Source organism: Canis lupus, chromosome 13 (assembly GCF_011100685.1).
Source record: "Canis lupus familiaris isolate Mischka breed German Shepherd chromosome 13, alternate assembly UU_Cfam_GSD_1.0, whole genome shotgun sequence".
NCBI classification, from domain to species: domain Eukaryota; kingdom Metazoa; phylum Chordata; class Mammalia; order Carnivora; family Canidae; genus Canis; species Canis lupus.
Genome location: NC_049234.1, coordinates 31,334,029 through 31,351,827, shown reverse-complemented (window position 1 = coordinate 31,351,827; position 17,799 = coordinate 31,334,029). Strand labels below are relative to the sequence as shown.

The 17,799-nt window shown below is 48.0% G+C and overlaps 1 protein-coding gene across 7 annotated transcripts in view; it reads left to right on the top strand.

Annotated features, from left to right (window-relative positions):
• Positions 1 to 17,799, top strand: part of ZFAT (zinc finger and AT-hook domain containing) — a 190,268-nt gene that overhangs the window by 25,686 nt on the left and 146,783 nt on the right. For 4 of the 7 annotated variants that reach the window (XM_038555582.1, XM_038555584.1, XM_038555581.1 and 1 more), the window contains exon 2: positions 5,686 to 5,862. In XM_038555582.1, the coding sequence (XP_038411510.1) occupies positions 5,703 to 5,862 (160 nt within the window). In that variant the 5' untranslated portion in view covers positions 5,686 to 5,702. Of the gene's footprint in view, positions 1 to 4,793; positions 4,995 to 5,685; positions 5,863 to 15,168; positions 15,364 to 17,799 lie in introns of those variants that run through there. The other 3 variants (XM_038555586.1, XM_038555580.1, XM_038555585.1) reach the window with 3 other exon arrangements.

Here is a 17,799-nt window from a genome sequence, read left to right as displayed (position 1 = left end):
ATTTATTTTTTTATTTTTTTTTATTTTTAGTTTTCCTTCCTCTGGGAATGTCTCGGTCCCCCTCTGTTTCTGAAGGATGTTTGTGCTGGTTGGGGAGATCAGGTGGGTGGGTGCCTCCTTGCCTCCCTCGAACAACATGCCACTTCCTCGTGGCCTCCACTGTGCCCGATGGGAAATCCGCTGTCGCTCCAGTGGCTTCTCACACAGGAACGAGTTTTCCCGTGTTCTCGCTTGGCTCTGGTTTTCAGGCGTTTGGTCATAATGTGCCTTGGCACAGATTTCTTTGGGTTTGTCCTCTTTGGGGTTTGCCAACCTTTTTTGAATGTGTAGGTTTGCATCTTTTTCCAGATTTGGGGGAAGTTTCAGCCATTTCTTTGAATCTTTCCCTGGCCCCACTGTCTTTCTCGGCCCTGGGGCTCTGCTGACACACATGTTAGATCTCTTGTCAAAATCCCACATGTCTCTGAGACTCTATTCAATTTTTTTTTTTTTTCAGGCTGTTTTCTCTGTTGTTCAGATTGGGTGCTCTTCCTCCTTCCATCTTCAAGGTCGCTGGTTCTTTCCTCTGTCTTTTCTATTCTGTTCTGAGCCCATCTGTTGAGTTTTTTGTGACTGTGTTTTTCTGTTTTTAAAATTTCCATTCGTCTTTCCCTTATATTTTCTGTTCCTTTGCTGAAGACTCTCTGCTTTGGCATTTGCTAGAAGTGTGTTCCTACTTGCTCGTTATATTGTTTTTGTGATGGCTGCTTAAAGTCTTCGTCAGATAATTCTGCTATCTGTATCATCTAGTGTTGGCCTCTTGACTGTTTCTTGTCATTCAAGTTGAGATTTTCCTGATTCTTGAAAGATTACGATGATTTTTGGTTGAATGCTGGGCATTTTAGGTGTTACCAGAGTCTGGATCTTACTTAAATCTATCTTTCTTTTCTTTTCTTTCCTTTTCTTTTCTTTTTTTTCTTTTCTTTTCTTTCTTTTTCGTTCTCTTCTTTTCTTTCTTCTTATTTATTCATGAGAGACACAGGCAGAGGGAGAAAGAAGCAGGCTCCCTGGGGGGAGCCCGATGTGGGACTTGATCCTGGGACCCCAGAATCACGCCCTGAGCCAAAGGCAGGCTCTAAACCGCTGAGCCACCCAGGGATCCTCAAATCTGCTTTAGCAGGTCCCTCTGACACAGCCCTGGTGAAGAAGTGGGGTGCTGCTTCGTTACTGCCAGAGAGGGTAGATGTCAGGCTCTCTTCTTGACTTCTGCTGATACCCAGGAGAAGATGTGCCCCAGGGGACTGCTGGGCAGGGTGGGGGTTCAGGCTGCCCGCGGGGTCCCTGTGATACCAGCCCTGACTAGGAGGGGCAGGAGTGCCTCAGTACTGCTCCCTGGTGGCTTCCAGGGACACAGTGGTAAGGAGGTAGAGAAAGTCCTGACTGTGCACTGGGCCTCCTCTAACACCGGCCCACTGGAAGTAGGGAGGGTGCTTCATCAGCCTTGGGGTTGGGGTGGAGGTCCGGCTTTCTGCCCGGCGTTTGCCATCAGGGTTGGGGGTTGGGCTACAGCGTGGTCTATGGGCTTTGGCTTTTGTAGGGCAGCTCTTGTCCTGAGCTCCGTGCTAGGAGCAGGACCCCAGGGGAGGTGGAGGGAGAGTGGAGGAAGGGCAACGGGGGTCCCTGAGGTAAGGATAAAGGCAGGCGTGCACGTGGTTTCTCTGTTTCTCTGTCTCTCTGTCCCTCTGTCTCCCTGTCTCCCTTTGATGCACAGCAGAAGGCCTAGAAGGATACAAACCAGATTGTTCAGTGATGCCCTTGTTCCAAAGGGGATGGTACTCTATTCTATAGAGTTTTGCATTACTTAGCTGTTTTAGAATGAGCATGTATTCATACTGTAACTTCTGTAATAAATAATAATAATCACAGGAGGAAACTGTTATAGGACCAGGAGACCCTGAATGCCCGAATCCTTATCCTACTCTTGATCATCTCACCTTGACCTCCCAGACGAGGTGGACTTAGAAAGAACAACAGCAGGAGGGAAATGCTTCCCTGGATTATGTGCTGGGGCCTAGGGCCTGAGATTTGCGGGGGGGGGGGGGGGTCCCCTCAGGAGCAGGGCAGCTTCAGCTGACACCTGTGCTACCTGTGGCCAGAGGAGGGGGTGGGACCTAGTAGTTCCCAGTGACCTCCACAGTGTTGAAGGGGCCTGACCAACCTGCTGGGACCTATGAGCCCCTTCTGGTTCATGACCTTCTTCAGGGAGTGAGGTCAGAGGCTCGCTCATCCCTGGGTCCCCAGGCAGGGTGGAGGTCAGCAGGTGGGCGTCAGAGGTCATGGGCAGGATGTGGCTCTTCCTGGCCAGGAGTTCTTACAAATCAGAGTTCAGAAATGAGGACTTGTTCATGCAGTTATTTTAAGGTTCTCTTTTTTAATAGTACAGAGTAGCTGCCTGAAAACTGGCAAATATTTCATAGAAATGGAACACTCAAACTCCAAACTTCTGTGATTTTCCTTGTATCGAACATGTGGTTTTCTCTTTGAATCCTTTTGTTGAGGACGAGTGCATAGTAATTGGACCTAAAAATGCATCCAAATTATAGCATCTTTATCAGAATTAGCTGACAACATAATTATGATTATATTTTAGGGTATAAGATACATTTTTCCATGTTAGTCCACTATAAAAAATGAAAAGAGCTCCTTTGTTGTTATTTTGGTGGAATAACAATTCTTAATATTTGGGGGGATGCATCCTGATTGGACTTTCTTTGCACGTCTTGACATTTTGCTGTTTATACCCAGCTTTATGAGCATCTCCAAAGAGTGCACGGTTCCCCCCTCTCCCCCACCCCCCTGCCCCGGTTGGAGGCCTGGGGGACAGTCACAGATTTTGTTCAAGAGGGAACACTGTGTATTCTCTTTGGGCTTCTGGAACCAGCTGCTTTTAAATACAAGATTGCATCGGGACGCCTGGCTGACTTGGTTGGTAGAACATTTCAACTCTTGGCCTCAAGGTTGTAAGTTCAAGCCCCACGTTGGGTGTAGAGATTACTTAAAAATGAAATTAAAAAAAAAAAAAAAGAAAAAGAAACCAAGATTATGTGGTTGGTGGTGAAACAGAGCCCAACCGCCGGCACAGCTCGGGGGTTGTGTGGTCCTGTTGGCGGTGACCTTGGAAGGGCCACGTGGCACCACAGAGACGCTGGGCCTGGCTCAGGTGAAGCTGCCTTCCACCTTGACTGCTTCCCTGGCTGCGTGGCCGAGGAGAGGTCAGCCCTTCCACCTCCTGGGTCATGCTTGTTCGCTTCTGCCCACACCCTCAGTGAAGTGATGGGTGTCATGGGTCACGTGTCCCTCTCTCTGCCCACACCTGGGGTCCCCAGGTCTTGTCTCTGCCTGTCTAACGGGGCAGACACCCTGCAGGCACTTGGGAAGCACATGGGCCAAGGCCAGATGCCACCCCGTCCTCCGGGGTGTGGAATAGCCGGGTGGTAGCTGGCGACTTACAGTCCCCTCCACCCCTGTGTCATACGTAGATGCAAAAGTAGTTTGAGTCATTTGGTGTCCACACAGTGCCTGGCGTGCCTGTGAGTGGAGACGACTCACAATAACTCCATGGTCCCCAAAAGTTCTGCTCAGTTAAGTGCCACAGAATTCTCTTTCTCCTGAGAGCATCACAGAAGTCAGTACCACCAGGTACAGGTCTGCTGGGAAGTAGTTTCACAGAACCTGTACAGTGCAGCTGTGCCATGATGTGTCCATGTGGCCCACGTAGCTGGGGCCACCTCTGTGCTGCGGGGCCTGCAGGGGGCCTGCCTGTGGCCACTGCGCGGTATGGGCTGGAATGACCGAGAAAGAAATTGATGGGCGATTCTGGGATCATGCTCTTTGGGGATGATTTTCATTTCAGACGCTGTTGGGCATCACGGTGAGTAGTTATCCCAACTGGAAGGAACTCCACTCAGGGCGCGTAGCCAGACAGACACTGCTCATGTCAAGAGCAGGTGGCAAAGAGTCTGGTCTCTGCTTCCTCCCGATGGTGACTTGGGCGAGCTGCTCTCCTTTCTCAGCTCGGTTTCCTTGCCCGTGGAAGGGGCTTTCCAGATCCTGTTTTGCCTAAATCAGTGGGATCGATGCAGGGTCAGCAGGAAGCTCGTTGAAAACAACATAGCCTCATATGAAGAAAAGAAGCATTTCTGTAATCCCGTGTTGTTTGAATGGGAAGCCTTTTGGGTTCCTTGGGAATAAAGCATTTCCTGGAAAAAAATAAAATATCGACTGACGGTATTCAGGAGAGATTTTCATTGATGAAGCAATGTTCTGCTTTGTTAAATTTCTGTTTCCTGTGTTGTTTGGTAGGGAAAAATCCTCTTAGGTCACTACTCCACCTGCTTGCTCACGGAGGAACCCTTCTTTTGAATCCAAAGGGAGATTGTACTTGTGGCTCCAGTGCCTTGCAGGGTTCTCCTCATGGGGGCAACGTCAGGTTGGCCCACCGCCTTCCTTTCCTGTCTCCTCTTTCTGTAGGGGACTCTTGCTGTAAAGAGGAGGAGGAAAATGGGATGAGGGAGAGCAAGGGAGTGGAGCTCAAGAAAGATTCTTTGTCTTAAGATGGGAAAATAAACCTGTAGCAAAGGTTTAAAAAAAAACAAGCAAACTACTTCCTCTGTAGTAAAGAGGAAGAATTGGAGATCTGGAGAAAGACGCAGAAGTTACTGGAACACTCTCATTGGGTGGGAGGGGTTGGGGTTCAGTTTACACCGCGTATCCAGTGTCCTTCCAGGGTGGCCCGTGGGTGCGGTCTTCCCCTTTAGAGAATTTTAAAGCAGTAACAGCGCTTAAATGTTGGCCTGCTGGACTGAGTCAGGGCTGTGGTGTACAGCGTTCCCACTGCCAAGCGGGCTCGGTACCTGCATCCGCCGTTACGTCCCAGCAGCCGATGGGTCATTGCTACGTGTCGAAGATCGCCCAGCTTTACAGCAGTTGGCATTGGGACTGGGAATGGAATCTGGGTTTGTCTGGCTTCACAGCCACTGTCCTTTCCATCATACCAACTCTTCTTTGCATTGTTAAAAAAAAAATCTAGCTTTTAATTAGTTTTTTGCTCCTAAATTTAATATTTTTATATGTACCGACAATTATCTTAGAAAGGAACCTTTTACCATTACACCTTCCTGCCTAGTATTATGGGATGAACGTAGTGGACTATTAGTAAATATTTGTGAATGGTGGTAATGCTTTTAGTTAGGAATTAAGTGCTTAAAGAAATCAACAGCTTCCCATTCTTCTTGTGTTTAGTTTCTGTGCCGGCCAGTGAAAGGTGTCTTGGCTCTTGAGAAATGCTGTTTTGATCAATTTTCCCTTGTACCTAATTTAAGAGAGGCTAGCTAGAGCGCTTAATTGCTGTCAGCGAGATTCATTCATTTGAAGCTTGGGTTTTGGTTTTACAGTTCCCTGCTTGTTCTTTTACCTTGCCAGGTCGATGCTGGAATCTGGGCTGTCAGACACGGAGGGCGGAGGGTGGGAGGGATTAGAAGTTAGAGAAGTGAGCTGCCTGGCGTGGAGGTGTCCATGAGAGCGACACAGTCTGTTGGAGGCTGACCGTGGCCCAAAAGGGCAGCCTTCAGTATTTTTCTTTGGTGACTGGAAGCAATCGTTGTTTTCGTTAAGATGAAATAACATAGTTTGCTTTTTTTCTTACAGAAAATACGGCTATCTTCATGTGCAAATGTTGTAACCTTTTCTCACCCAACCAGTCGGAGCTGCTCTCCCACGTTTCTGAGAAGCACGCAGAAGAAGGGGTTAATGTTGATGAAATCATCATTCCCCTCAGACCTCTGAGTACTCCTGAGCCCACCAACCCAAGCAAAAGCGGAGATGGTAAGAGGCCTGGGGTACTGGGCGAGGGGGCCACGGCCACAGATGTGCCCGTTGACGATGATGGTGTTGATTTGCTCACATGTGCTTTGCTACGGTTCCTGTTTGGCAGGCACAGAAACCCAGAACATTCACATTTCCCACAGTTAATAATTGTCCAATTATAGGTCCACTCAAATAAGATCCTGTTTTTGAATTCACTATACCCAGTGTCTGTGGGTGCTTCTCCAGTGCCTGGTTGTAGAAGGAGGAAGGAAGGAAGGAAGGAATGAGTGAGTGCATGAAGGGAGGTGTTGTCAGACGAGTGTGGGTTTAACCCAGCTCCAGGACCCGCCAGCTGCATTACCTGAAGCAGATGACGTGACTTCTCTGAGCCTCACTGTGCTTATCGGACAAATGAAGATAAATACTCCTGTCACAAGGTGGGCGCTGGGGATTAAGCCAGGGGATATACCTGTGGCACCTCGGATGATGCCTGGCACAGAAGACAATAAAGGAAAGCTATTACAGCATACGTGATTAATGTATAAGACTATACAACCCGAGACACCGCATTTCTGAACTGAGCGTGTAAACCTGGAATGAGGATTCAAATAGCAAAGCTTTGATTCGCACAGAATCCTTCAGGTTCACAATGAGCGTGCGAAGGGAGATCCATCTTGTCAGCGGCGTCCAGACATCTCCCACTGAATGGCATCAGATGCAGCAGGCAATGGATTAGAGAAACCTTTGAGGCACTGTAATTAGGTCCCCACAGACAAAGAAGATGTGTACTACACGAGGAATAGCTGCAAACAACAGTTAAAGAAGAAAAAAAGCGTCCATAAAACTATTTTTTATATGATGAGCGACAACAGCCAGAACAGTCCGTGGCCATGAGAGCTCCATCACAGGATTCATTAGCCACACTGATAACCAATTGCTCTTTCCTGGGAATATTCAGACTGGCATTTCTAAGCAGGCTGGCTTATTGATCATCTGTCTGACATCGTTAACAAGGAGAGACTCCAGACAAAAAATGTTTTGGTTAATGAGTCCCTCTGGCCATTCCCAGGGAGCTCAGAGAAATACACCTGACAGAGGATTAAGTTGTTGAGAAGTTAGGAGAAGTTCTGCTGGATACTGTTACTGGAGAAAGATGAAACTGAGAAAACCGGGCACCTGAAACCAGTGGTGGCGAATGAGGAGGAGGGTGGAGTGTTCGTGTCTTCCTCTCCAGCAGCCGAGCAGGGTGGGTCCATGGTGTGTCAGCCCCATCACGGGCCTCGGGAGAGGGACTGGCCTCTCCCCACTTCGAGAAAGCAGGTCTGAGGTGGGCAGTTACACGTAATCACATCTTAACCGAATAGTGTCCTTTTGAGTCTCTGCTTTGGGGAGGAGGGGTGGGGAGAGGGCCATTTGGCATTCAGAATCTGCCCAGTAGCCTGATTAAAAATGGACAAAAGACCTCAACAGGCATTTTGCCTAAGGAGGCATACAGATGACCAACAGGTGCATGAAAAGATGCTCAGTGTCACTAACCATCAGGGAAGGTCAAATCAAAACTGCAGTGAGCGATCACCCCGCCCCCGTTGGACTGGCTGTCCTCGGGAAGACAAGATCACACGTGTTGGCGAGGATGTAGAGAAACGGGACCCTTGTGCCCTGTTGGCGGGAATGCAGACTGGTGCAGCCACTACGGAAAACAGTGGGGAGGTTCCTCAAAACGTAAAGATAGAATTACTGCATGATCCAGCAATCTCACTTCTGGAAATATATCCAAAGGAAATGAAATCAGTATTGCAGAGAGATACCCACACCCCAGTGTTCCCTGCAGCTTCATTCACAGTAGACGGCCCAAGGGTCTTTCAGCAGATGAGTGAATACAGAAGGTGCCTCTCTCTCTCTCTCTCTCTCTCACACACACACACACACACATACATTATTCACCCTCAACAAAGGAGGAAATCATGCCATTTGCAACATGGATGAATCTGGAAGACTTTACCTTAAGTGAAATAAGCTGGACACTTAGAAAGACGAACATTTTTGTGATCTCACCTATATGTAGACTCTAAAATAGCGGAAATCATAGAACCAAAGAGTAGGATGGTGGTTGCCAGGTAGTGGGGGGGAGTGGGGAGAGCATAGTCAAGAGGTACAAACTTTGAGATGAGTTGAGTTCTGGGGAACTAATGCACAGCGCGGGGATTACAGTGAACAGTGCTGTATTATGTCCTCGAAGCTGCTGGCAGAGGAGGTCATAACTGTTCTCACCAAAAGGAAAAAATGGTTGCTGTTGTTGGTCGTGGTGCGCATTTACCAATGATAATGTATATTAAATCATCTTGTTGTACACCTTAAAAAATCCTATTGTATAACCTAAATATATGCAGTTTTTGTCAATCACGCCTTAGGAAGGCTGGAAATAAAAGGTTCTGTTTAATTCCAGGGCCCTCCCAGTTGAGCCACCCGTTCTGGGGCTAAGGCTCGTCTGCCCAGACCTCACTGGAGGACCCTCGACGATGTCCACTGCCCCATGGCCACCGTCCTGCTCAGGGCTTAAGATGCCTTGGCTTTCCAAAGAGTGCGGCTTAATGGATGATGGAGCCAGAGCTTTAGTCAGGAACTTGGAATGTTGCCGTACCTGCCTCTGGGGTTGAGCATCTATAAACTGAGAAGAATGGATAATCTCTCTTGTAAAATTCATATGGCGGATAGAAGTCCCAGGGATTAACGGGTCGAGAACCTAGAGATAGGTTGTTACAGAGCTTTAATTCTGTTTTCATTCAGCTTTGCTTATTAAGATTTTCTTCCAACTAAAAATGAAATGTGAATGAGATAAAATAATTTGAATTTTTCATTTCATTTATAAATAATGAGTAAACGGTAAGAGCGCAGAATAGAACTCTTCCTGGAATTCTGTGCGTCAGTGTTTTCTAGCGTACGCGTGGGCTGACTTCTACCCTTGCCCTTGGTACTGATGTTAGTGATGAAAGGGGCGGGTCTCTGCTCAGGACACCATCCCTGACCCGTCTTGTCCTCTCACCTGCTCTGCCTCCCTGGTCCATCACTCAGTGGGGACGACCATGTGATTTTTTTCTCCCCCCTTCATTCCATTAATATGGTGATTTACGTGGATGGATTTTCATACCCTTGAACCACTCTTACATTCCTGGGATGCATTCCACTTGGTCATATTGCATAATCCTTTTTCATGTGCTGCTGGAGCTGGTTTGCTAGTTTTTGTTTGTTTGCTTGTTTTTGCTTTTTTGCTTGCTAGTATTTTGGTGAAGAGTTTTGTGTTTGTATTCAGAGATAGCAGTAGGGTCATTTCTCTGATGTCTTTGGTTTTGGAATCAGGGTAGTCGTGGCCTCACAGTGATTTGGGAAGTGTCCCTTCCTCTGTTTTTTGGAAGATTTTTGAAGTGTCGGTGTTAATTCTTAAATGTTTGATAGAATTCATCAGTGAAACCCTTTACTTTTGGGCTCTTCGTGGGAAGTTTCTGGATTACCCATTCAGTTTCTTTGCTTGAGACAGGTGTATGAATACTTTCTCTTTCTTCTTGACTTCCTATTTTTAAAAGATTTTATTTTTTTATTCATGAGAGACACACAGAGGCAGAGACACAGGCAGAGGGAGAAGCAGGTGCCCTACAAAGAGCCTGATGTGGGACCCGAACTCAGGATCATGCCCTGAGCCAAAGGCAAACGCTCAACCACTGAGCCACCCAGGTGCCCCTTGAACTCCTTTTAGTACTTTGTGTCCTCCTAGGAAATTTTCCATTTCATCAAAGTTATCTGATTTGTTGGCATATAATTACTTGTTCATAGTATCCCTGAGAATTAAAAAAAAATTTTTTTTGTAAGATGAGTGGTAATGTTCCATCTTTCATTCCTGATTTTAGCTACTTGAGTTTTACCTGTTTTTTCTTGGTGGGTTTAGCTAAAAGTTTGTCAGTTTTTAAATTTTATCTTCTGTTTTTCTCTTTAATCTCTTTACACTCTAATTTTTATTTTTATTTCTTGCCCTTCTGCTTGCTATGCATTTGGTTTGCTTCTGTTTTCTCTGGTTTCTTGGGTTGGAAGAGATTGGTGATCTTTCTGTATCTCACACAGTCACTTACAGCCTTGTGAAGCCTGCTCTCATTGCATCCCATGGACATTTGTATGTCATGTTTTCCTTTTGATCATCTCAGCATATTTCCTAATTTCCTTGATGATAGCCTCTTTGACCCATTAGTTAGTTAGGAATGCCATTTAATTTCCATGTATTCTTGAGTTTCACAGATTTTTTTTTTCTGTTCTTTCTTACTTTTCTTTTTTAAAATTAAATTTTAATTGGTGCACATGATTACATTAGTGTCAGGATGTACAGATAGTGATTCGATATTCTTATACATTGTGAGATGTGATCACCACAGTGGCTCTAGTCACCACCTGTCCCTGAAGTTATTACAATATCATTGATTATATTCCCTATGCTGTACTTTTCTCCCTTTTTTTTTTTTTTAAGACTTTTTAAACATTTATTTACTTGAGAGAGCATCAGTGAAAGCAGGAGCAGGGGGAAGGGTCAGCAGGAGAGGGAGAAGCAGACTTCACGCATGCCCAGCAGGTCCCCAGGATCATGACCTGAGCTGAAGGCAGAAGCTTAATCGACTGAGCCACCCAGCTGCCCCTTCTATGCTGTACTTTTCATCCTCATTACTTACTTATTTTTTACCTGGAAGTTTGTACCTCTTACTCCCCTTCATGTACTTCACCCATCCCCCATCCCCATCCCATCCCCCATCCCTCTCCTTCTGGCAACCACCAGTTTGTTCTCCATAACAATGAGTCTGTTTCTGTTTTGTTTCTTTGTTTTTTAGATTCCATATATAAGTGAAATCATTTGGTATTTATCTTTCTCTTTCCGACTTACTTTACTTAGCATAATACTCTCTAGGTTTATCTGTGTTGTTGCAAATGGTGAGATTTCATTATTTTTTATGGCTAAGAAATATTCCAGTGTGTGTGTGTGTTCCTGTGTTTGTGTGTACACACGTATAACACATATAATACATCTTTTTTTCCCCATCTATCAGTGACACTTAGGCTGCTTTCTTATCTTGGCTATTGTAAGTAATGGTGCCATGAATGAAGATGTGCACATATCTTTTCAAATTAATGTTTTTGCTTCCTTCAATACCTACAAGTAGAATTTCTGGATTGTAGGGGAGCTTTATTTTTAAGTTTTTGAGAAGACTCCACACTTTTCCAGAGTGACTGCACCAGGTCGCATTGCCGCCCACAGTGTGAGAGAGTTCCCCTTTCTCCACATCCTCGCCAACACTTGTTATTTCCCATCTTTTTAATAATACCCCTTCTGATAGGTATGAGGTGGTATCTCATTGTAGTTTTGGTTTGCATTGCTCTGATGATGAGTGATGTTGAGCATCTTTTCCTATGTCTGTTGGTCATCTAGATGTTGTCTTTGGAAAAATGTCTGTTCAGGTACTCTGCCCACTTTTTAATTGTTTTTTTCCCTTTTTTTTGGTTATTCACTTGTATGAATTTTTTATTTCTAATTTCAGTCCACATATTTTGTATGATTTACACATTTTTTGAGACATGACTTATGTGGTTTATCTTGGAGAACATTCTATGCGTATTTGAGAAGAATTTATAGTCTGCTGTTGATGGTGGCATGTTTTTATAGATGCGTGTTAGATTTTGTTAGTGTATGGTGCTGTCCGTGTCTTCCATTTCTTTACTGATGCTGAGATTTTATAATTGAGGAATATGTGGCTCAGAGACTGGAAGAGTTACAAGAACACACGGTTACCTAGTTAGTAGGTGGGAGGGTGGGATCTGGGCCCAGGTGCTCTGAGGCATTTGCCTCTTCTTGTACTGCTCTGGGCATAATCAGACTCTTACTACGAGGCTACTTTAAAAATTATTTTCCTTTATTAACTAATTTACTTTTGACTTAAATTTTTCTTGAACACATTTCCTCTCTTTTGTGTGTGTGTATCCTGGAAGATTAGTTGCCTGTACGGTTTAATTTTTAAAAGTATTTAAGACTTAAATTAAACTCAGACTCTTAATACTAGAAAATTTTTTCAAAAGTCTTTCATTAAGAACTCCAAGTCCTCCTTTTTCTCTCTGTGCAAGTCTGTAAAATTTGAGGCTTCTAGAAGCTTAGTTTCTCTCTGATGATTTCTATTCAGGTTTAACCTTCACAATTCATTTTAAGTTGAGAGATACTTGAAATGGTTTAATTAAACCTTTAACTGAGTAGTAATTGATTTATTATTTTGGTCTCTCTTTATAACATGAAGGTTCCTAAATCCTTTGGTTTATTTTATAGCCTTTTAATCTTTTTTGCTCATGTAGGAAGTGGTCTGCCTAAGAACCTTTCATTTTCTCCTCTCTTCCCTATCAGATCTCTGGCTGTGGTCCAAGGAAGAATTGCCTCATGGAGAGAATGTGTGTGTGTGCGAGTGTGTGATGGTGTCTGAGAACGTGCGTAGGTGCATGTTTGGGTGTGAGTGGTGGGTGAGGGTGCACGCGCATGTTTGTTCATCCGGTGGCAGCTGGGGCAGGTGGGCGTGCTGCAGCCCAGCCTACGCGGGTTCCCGGAGGGCCTCATTTAGACTCTTCCATCTTCTTCCCCTTTCAGACCTTCTGTAGAAACTTCTCTCATTTTTCTCTCTGCCTTCCCTCCCACCCCACTTCTTTATTCAGTAAACCCGTGTCTGTTCTATGCTGGGGCACTGTGCTAGGTGCTGATCTGAAGGGGGAGGACGGGGCGCTCTTCCTGCTGGGTCTGCTCCTGCTTGGTGGGTGCAGGTGGGCAAAGAGGCAGTCGTGCAGGACAGCGGGCAAAGCACGTCTCTGGGATAGAGGATGGACCACTACAGCGGGGGTCACAGAGTCTAGTTCGAGGGTGAACAGAGGCTTCCCACGGGAAGTTGGCATCTAAATCTAAACCTCTGTGCTGTCTTTTCTGGACAGCTACCACAAATAGGGTCATTTTTTTCTTTTAAGATTTTATTTATTTGAGAGACAGCATGCATGAGAGAGCATAAGCAGGGGGAGCAGCAGAGGGAGAAGCAGACTTCCCCCTGAGCAGGGAGCCTGATGTGGGGTTCCATCCCAGGACCCTGAGATCATGACCTGAGCAGAAGGCAGCCACTTAAGCAACTGAGCCACCCAGGCACCCCCACATGGGGTCGTTCTGAGTGTACACAGGCATGTTATACTCAGTGTTCCAGAAAGCACTGCAACCTGAGCCCTCTAATCTACACAGGTAGGCGGTGTGGGGGTAGTTAAAGAGCACCCATCTCGGGCTCAGAGAGACTCAGGTTCCATTCCTGGAACTGTCATGTGATCTCCATGGCTGTGGCTGGCACATAGGGTGCTTTTGTGCGGATCATAAAAAGGTGCCCTCATTCCAGGCTGGTAGGTTAGTAACGGGCTTTCTTTGTGGGAGAACAAGCATAAAATGGGATCAGGGCTGGCACAGCCGGTACCACAGGGTTCAGCTCAGGCTCGTGGAGCATGGCCCAGGTCTCGGGTCCCCTCCCCTCCCCCCGTGGCACCTCATTGCAGGTCTCAGCCTGCACTGTGGAGGCCCTGCCAGTGGCTTAGGCAAATGGTTTTTGTCAGTGTCAAAGGGAGATAAGATGCTGGCCTTTTTTTTTTCCCCTTGAAAAGGTTATGAGGTAAATACGTGTTAATACGTAATGCCTTAGTATGTGGTACATGCATGATGCACTTTGTAGTCTCCTGCTTCCCATTTCATCCATCTGTCGTCTGGTTCAGGAGTTGGATCACACTGAGGCTTGTAGCTGGGTGACCCTGTCACCGTTTTCCTGCAGAGCTTAGAGGAGAGGTCAGATTGTATTATTCCTGTGCTCTGAAATTCACTGCACTGACATAAATGTGAAGTTCACCGACTCCGAGGCAAACAGTGGGTTCAGAACCTTGCGTTCCGCTTACTTTGTACTGTGTCGTGGGGTGGGGGGAGGCAGCTTGATTAATCTTCTTAAGCCTCAGCGTCCTTTTCTGTACAATGGGAGTGATTCTGATGCTTCCCACAGAGACCGGATGGAGAAATGCACATGCTTCACCTGGTGCCGGAGCTGTACGGGCTTCCTCATTACCCCGTGTTGTGTGACATTTCCCCATCGCTGCTGGGAGATCCACAGGGAGCAGGCGTGGGTGCCTCTGGCCTCCCTGGCGCCTTGTGGTTCAGGGCTGGCTGCAGTCTGTCCCGCCAGGGGGACGCTGCATTCCCCATAAACCTCAAAGGCTCACACTTCCTCATTTCTGATAAATAATTCATTGTCTTCCCTTTGCTTCCTGGGCTTGTTGGAAGTAAATGTCAGGGAGATTGACTGTCGGGCCCAGCCGTATTAGAGTTTCAGGATTTGCCTAAATTCTCGAGTTGGCGTGACTGGGTTGAGCTGCACAGTGAGGGTGCTGGCTTTATCCCTGGTCTCCGGCATCATGGAATGTGTATTACGCCCCTAATTCCATACTGACTTTCTTGGTGTGTGAGAACCTTTAAAATGAAGAAATCAAGGGGAGGGTGCCGTGAGGAGCGAGAGCAGGTGCGCCCTGAGGAACCCCCTGATTCAGCAGTGGCCCAGTTGGGAAGGTAATGGTTGCTCCAGGCAGATAGTCCAAGTCAGAGTTTTAATGACTATGGCCACAGTAATAAGCACTTGCCACTTAACTGACCACCTTCTAAGTACTATGCTCAGCATTTTAATGCATGGCTTTTATTTGTCCGTGACTATAACACACAGTTTTGTGTTTATTTTTCATACCAGAAACAGCAGCTTGGGGGGGATTTAACTTGGGGAGGCCCGTCTCCCCACTCGGGTTCTCTGCGCTGCAGCACTGGCTCCTTTCAGTGTCCAGAGCTGACCCGAGGGCTCCATGACCCGGTGGAGAGAGCTGGGCAGGGAGAAGGAAAACCCAGGTCCTGGCTCTGTGAGCTCAGCAGCAGATTCCAGAAAATGTGCCAAGACCCTTGAACCTTGAAGTCCCTTATTTCTCTTCCTGTTGAGGAAATTACATTTCTATATCTATCTCCGAGGGTTTTTATGGGGGTAAAATGAGATAAGGACTCGGAAAAGGCCTTGCACACTTGAGTGATGTGCAAATAAAGAGCTTACGTTATTAGATTTTTAGTAACGTGGAGCTGTTTTTAATCACAGGGCTCATGTTGTCTTTTGATTGAATTTAACGACCTTTGGCTGATTTCTTCCTGTCCCTTGCTAGTTTTGGCCTTGGATCTGCAAGGATGATTCTCTGCTTGTGAGGATGTGTCCCCCAAACTGTGGCGTTGGGGCAGGATTGAAAGGATGTGTGGTGGCTCGCCTCTTTTTTCCTTTTGGAAACTGGACACAGGAAATGGCTTCTTTTCCTGCCATCAAACAACGTGTATTGACTTCTTAAAGTGTCTCCTACATCTCCAGCTCTGATTGTGATCCTTGGGCTCTGGGAATTCAGCCTTTGGATATGTAACAGGTGGGGAGACAGGGAAGCACGCAGGCCGGAGGCTCTGTCAGCGGCGTGTATGCCATGTGTGCCTCCCACTGTCCACGCGAGAGCAGCTGGGATGGCCGCCTGGAGGAGGACCTGAGGGTTTGAGTGGGGGCTTGGGGTCTGACTGGGGTGCAGGAGGTGGGCGCGGATGGGGGAAGCAGTACAGGTACGTACAAGGAGACCAAGATTATCGGTGCAAATTTAGGGAAGTCTAGAACATTGCTGAGCACTTGAGAGAGAGCCCCGCTCTGTGTGCATGTGTGCACGTGTTGGGCCATGTGAGGACCTAGAGACCTCGGAGGTCTGGGTGTTGTGAACAGTGGAATGTTCTAGAGTAAGGGCTCAGCAGTGAGACAAGGGTTGCAGGCAGAAGAGGAGGGGAGCAGGAGGCTGTGGTCCGGGGGCTGTGTGTAGGGGTCTTGGTGACAAAGAACAGAGAGGGGGTGTAGTGGGCAAATGTCTTTCGGACAAACCACAGAGCACCCAGACTGGCCGAAGGAGAAAGTTCATGGAGGAGGAGGGGGAACGGAAGGTAAGCCCATCCTGGGGTTTTGATTACGAGGTTGCAGGAGTTCCCTTGCCCACTTCCACAGTTCTGTAAAATGTTTGTAGTTGACAGCAGCAACTCGTTTTCAGTGCTTTTAAATTATTCCGAGTTCATTTATGAATATTTCATTTTTCGCTAACTAATTGGTCTTGAGCAGCTGCATTATGGATGTAGCAAGATGTAAGATTAGTTTTGTCACCGTCGTGTTAGAGGATTTCCAAAGCTTTCAGGGGTGATTCTGTGTTTCTTCCTTGACAGCCGGCTTGTGCGCGCTGCTCATCGGTTTAGCCCTCGGAGATGTGCTGGTGCCGCTGTGCAGGACAGCAGCTCCGCTGCCGGGGGTACCAGGTGGTCAGGATGAGGGCTCGGCCTGCAGGGAGTCCCCATCTGTGGGGAGAGACGCGGACGGGGCAGAGCCTTGCTCGCACCCTGTGTGCCATGGTTGCTGGCACGTGCTTGGGCGCATCTCTGAGGATAGGACGCCGGGTGCCCTGCCGCAGAGAGTGTGCTGAACCCCAGTTAGGGGCACAGTTGCCCACGAGACTGCTGACCCCGCCACAGGCTTGGGAGTCCCTCCAGGGCCACCATCGCTCTGACCAGCTAGCTGCGAATTCAGGGGACCCTGAGGACTCCCTCCAGTTCCAGAAGTGTCTTAGAATGGTTCACAGAACTTAGAAAAGCATCCTTACGAGTACCCTGTTAAATACCATGTGTAGGGAGAGATGCACGGGCCGAGTCTGGGACTGGGGGGCTTCTGGATGCGGAGCTGTCTGTCCACCTCCTGCCCCCGTGGAGTCCTGGACGCCGTTGCCTTCTCCCTGCTGTATTATGTGACAGGACTTGAGTATTTCCAACCAGGGATGCTCGCCCAGCCTTCAGCGTCCACCTCGATGACCCACCGACCCCGTGGCTGGCCTGCAGTCCCTCGCTCCTCCCGGGGGTTCGGGGGAGCACCTCTGTTCTCCAGTTCCTCCCGAGCTCAGAACTGGTCTGACTTGTCACGGAGCCGAGGCGTAAGGCCCGTTGTTAGACTGTCGGCGGCCCCAGCCCCAGGCAGAGGGGCAGTCCACCTGTCAGGCGGGACGTTCTAGGGCCCAGAGGTCACCCCCAGCAGCAGAGGGCAGAGAGCCCAGGGTAAGGCTGCTCCTTCACACGGCTGCGTCGAAGGAGGAGCGCTGATGTGCACCTGGCAGCTGGCCGGGCCTTCGGGGAGGTTGGGCCTGGGCCGTGGACATGCAGGACGGTCCCGCCGCTCACCCTGCTGCTCTGCCGTTCATTGCCGCTTCGGGAATTTGCACAAGTACATGCTGGGGGGAAGATTAGCAAGGAGAGAAGTTTCCATGGCTGTGAGGTAAACAGGTTGTCCTTCTTTCCTTGCCACCCGCTCCAGCCTCCTGTACATGGCAGTGGGCCTGTGTCCACACAGCTGTTGTTCTTCTCGGGAAAATCCATTGCGGACAGTGGGATCCAAGGGTCCCGCGCCCTTGTTCGTTTGATCTGGTCTCTCTGTCTGCCTTCCTGTTGCTAAGTACTTTCCCTCCCCTACCCCCACCCCATCTCCAGCACACCCCGGACATAGCAGGGAGGCGGTCACGGTGCACTGTGCTGGCTGCCCTGGCCGAGGAAGGCTCTGGTTTGGGTCTCTTGCTCAGTGTTGAGCCACCCTTGGCACTGCAGCTCTGCAGAAGCTCTTCCCCCAGAAGGCCCCCCCCTTACCCCCCAGGTCTTCCCCATTCTGGTGCATGACCTCCCTGAGTTCTTGGGGACCCTGCGTCAAAGCAGGCTCCTGTGTCCAGAGCCCACACTTGCCATGCCACTCTTTCTCTGCAGACTGCTCCAGAACCATCCTGCCCCCTCCCCTCTGGTCTCCC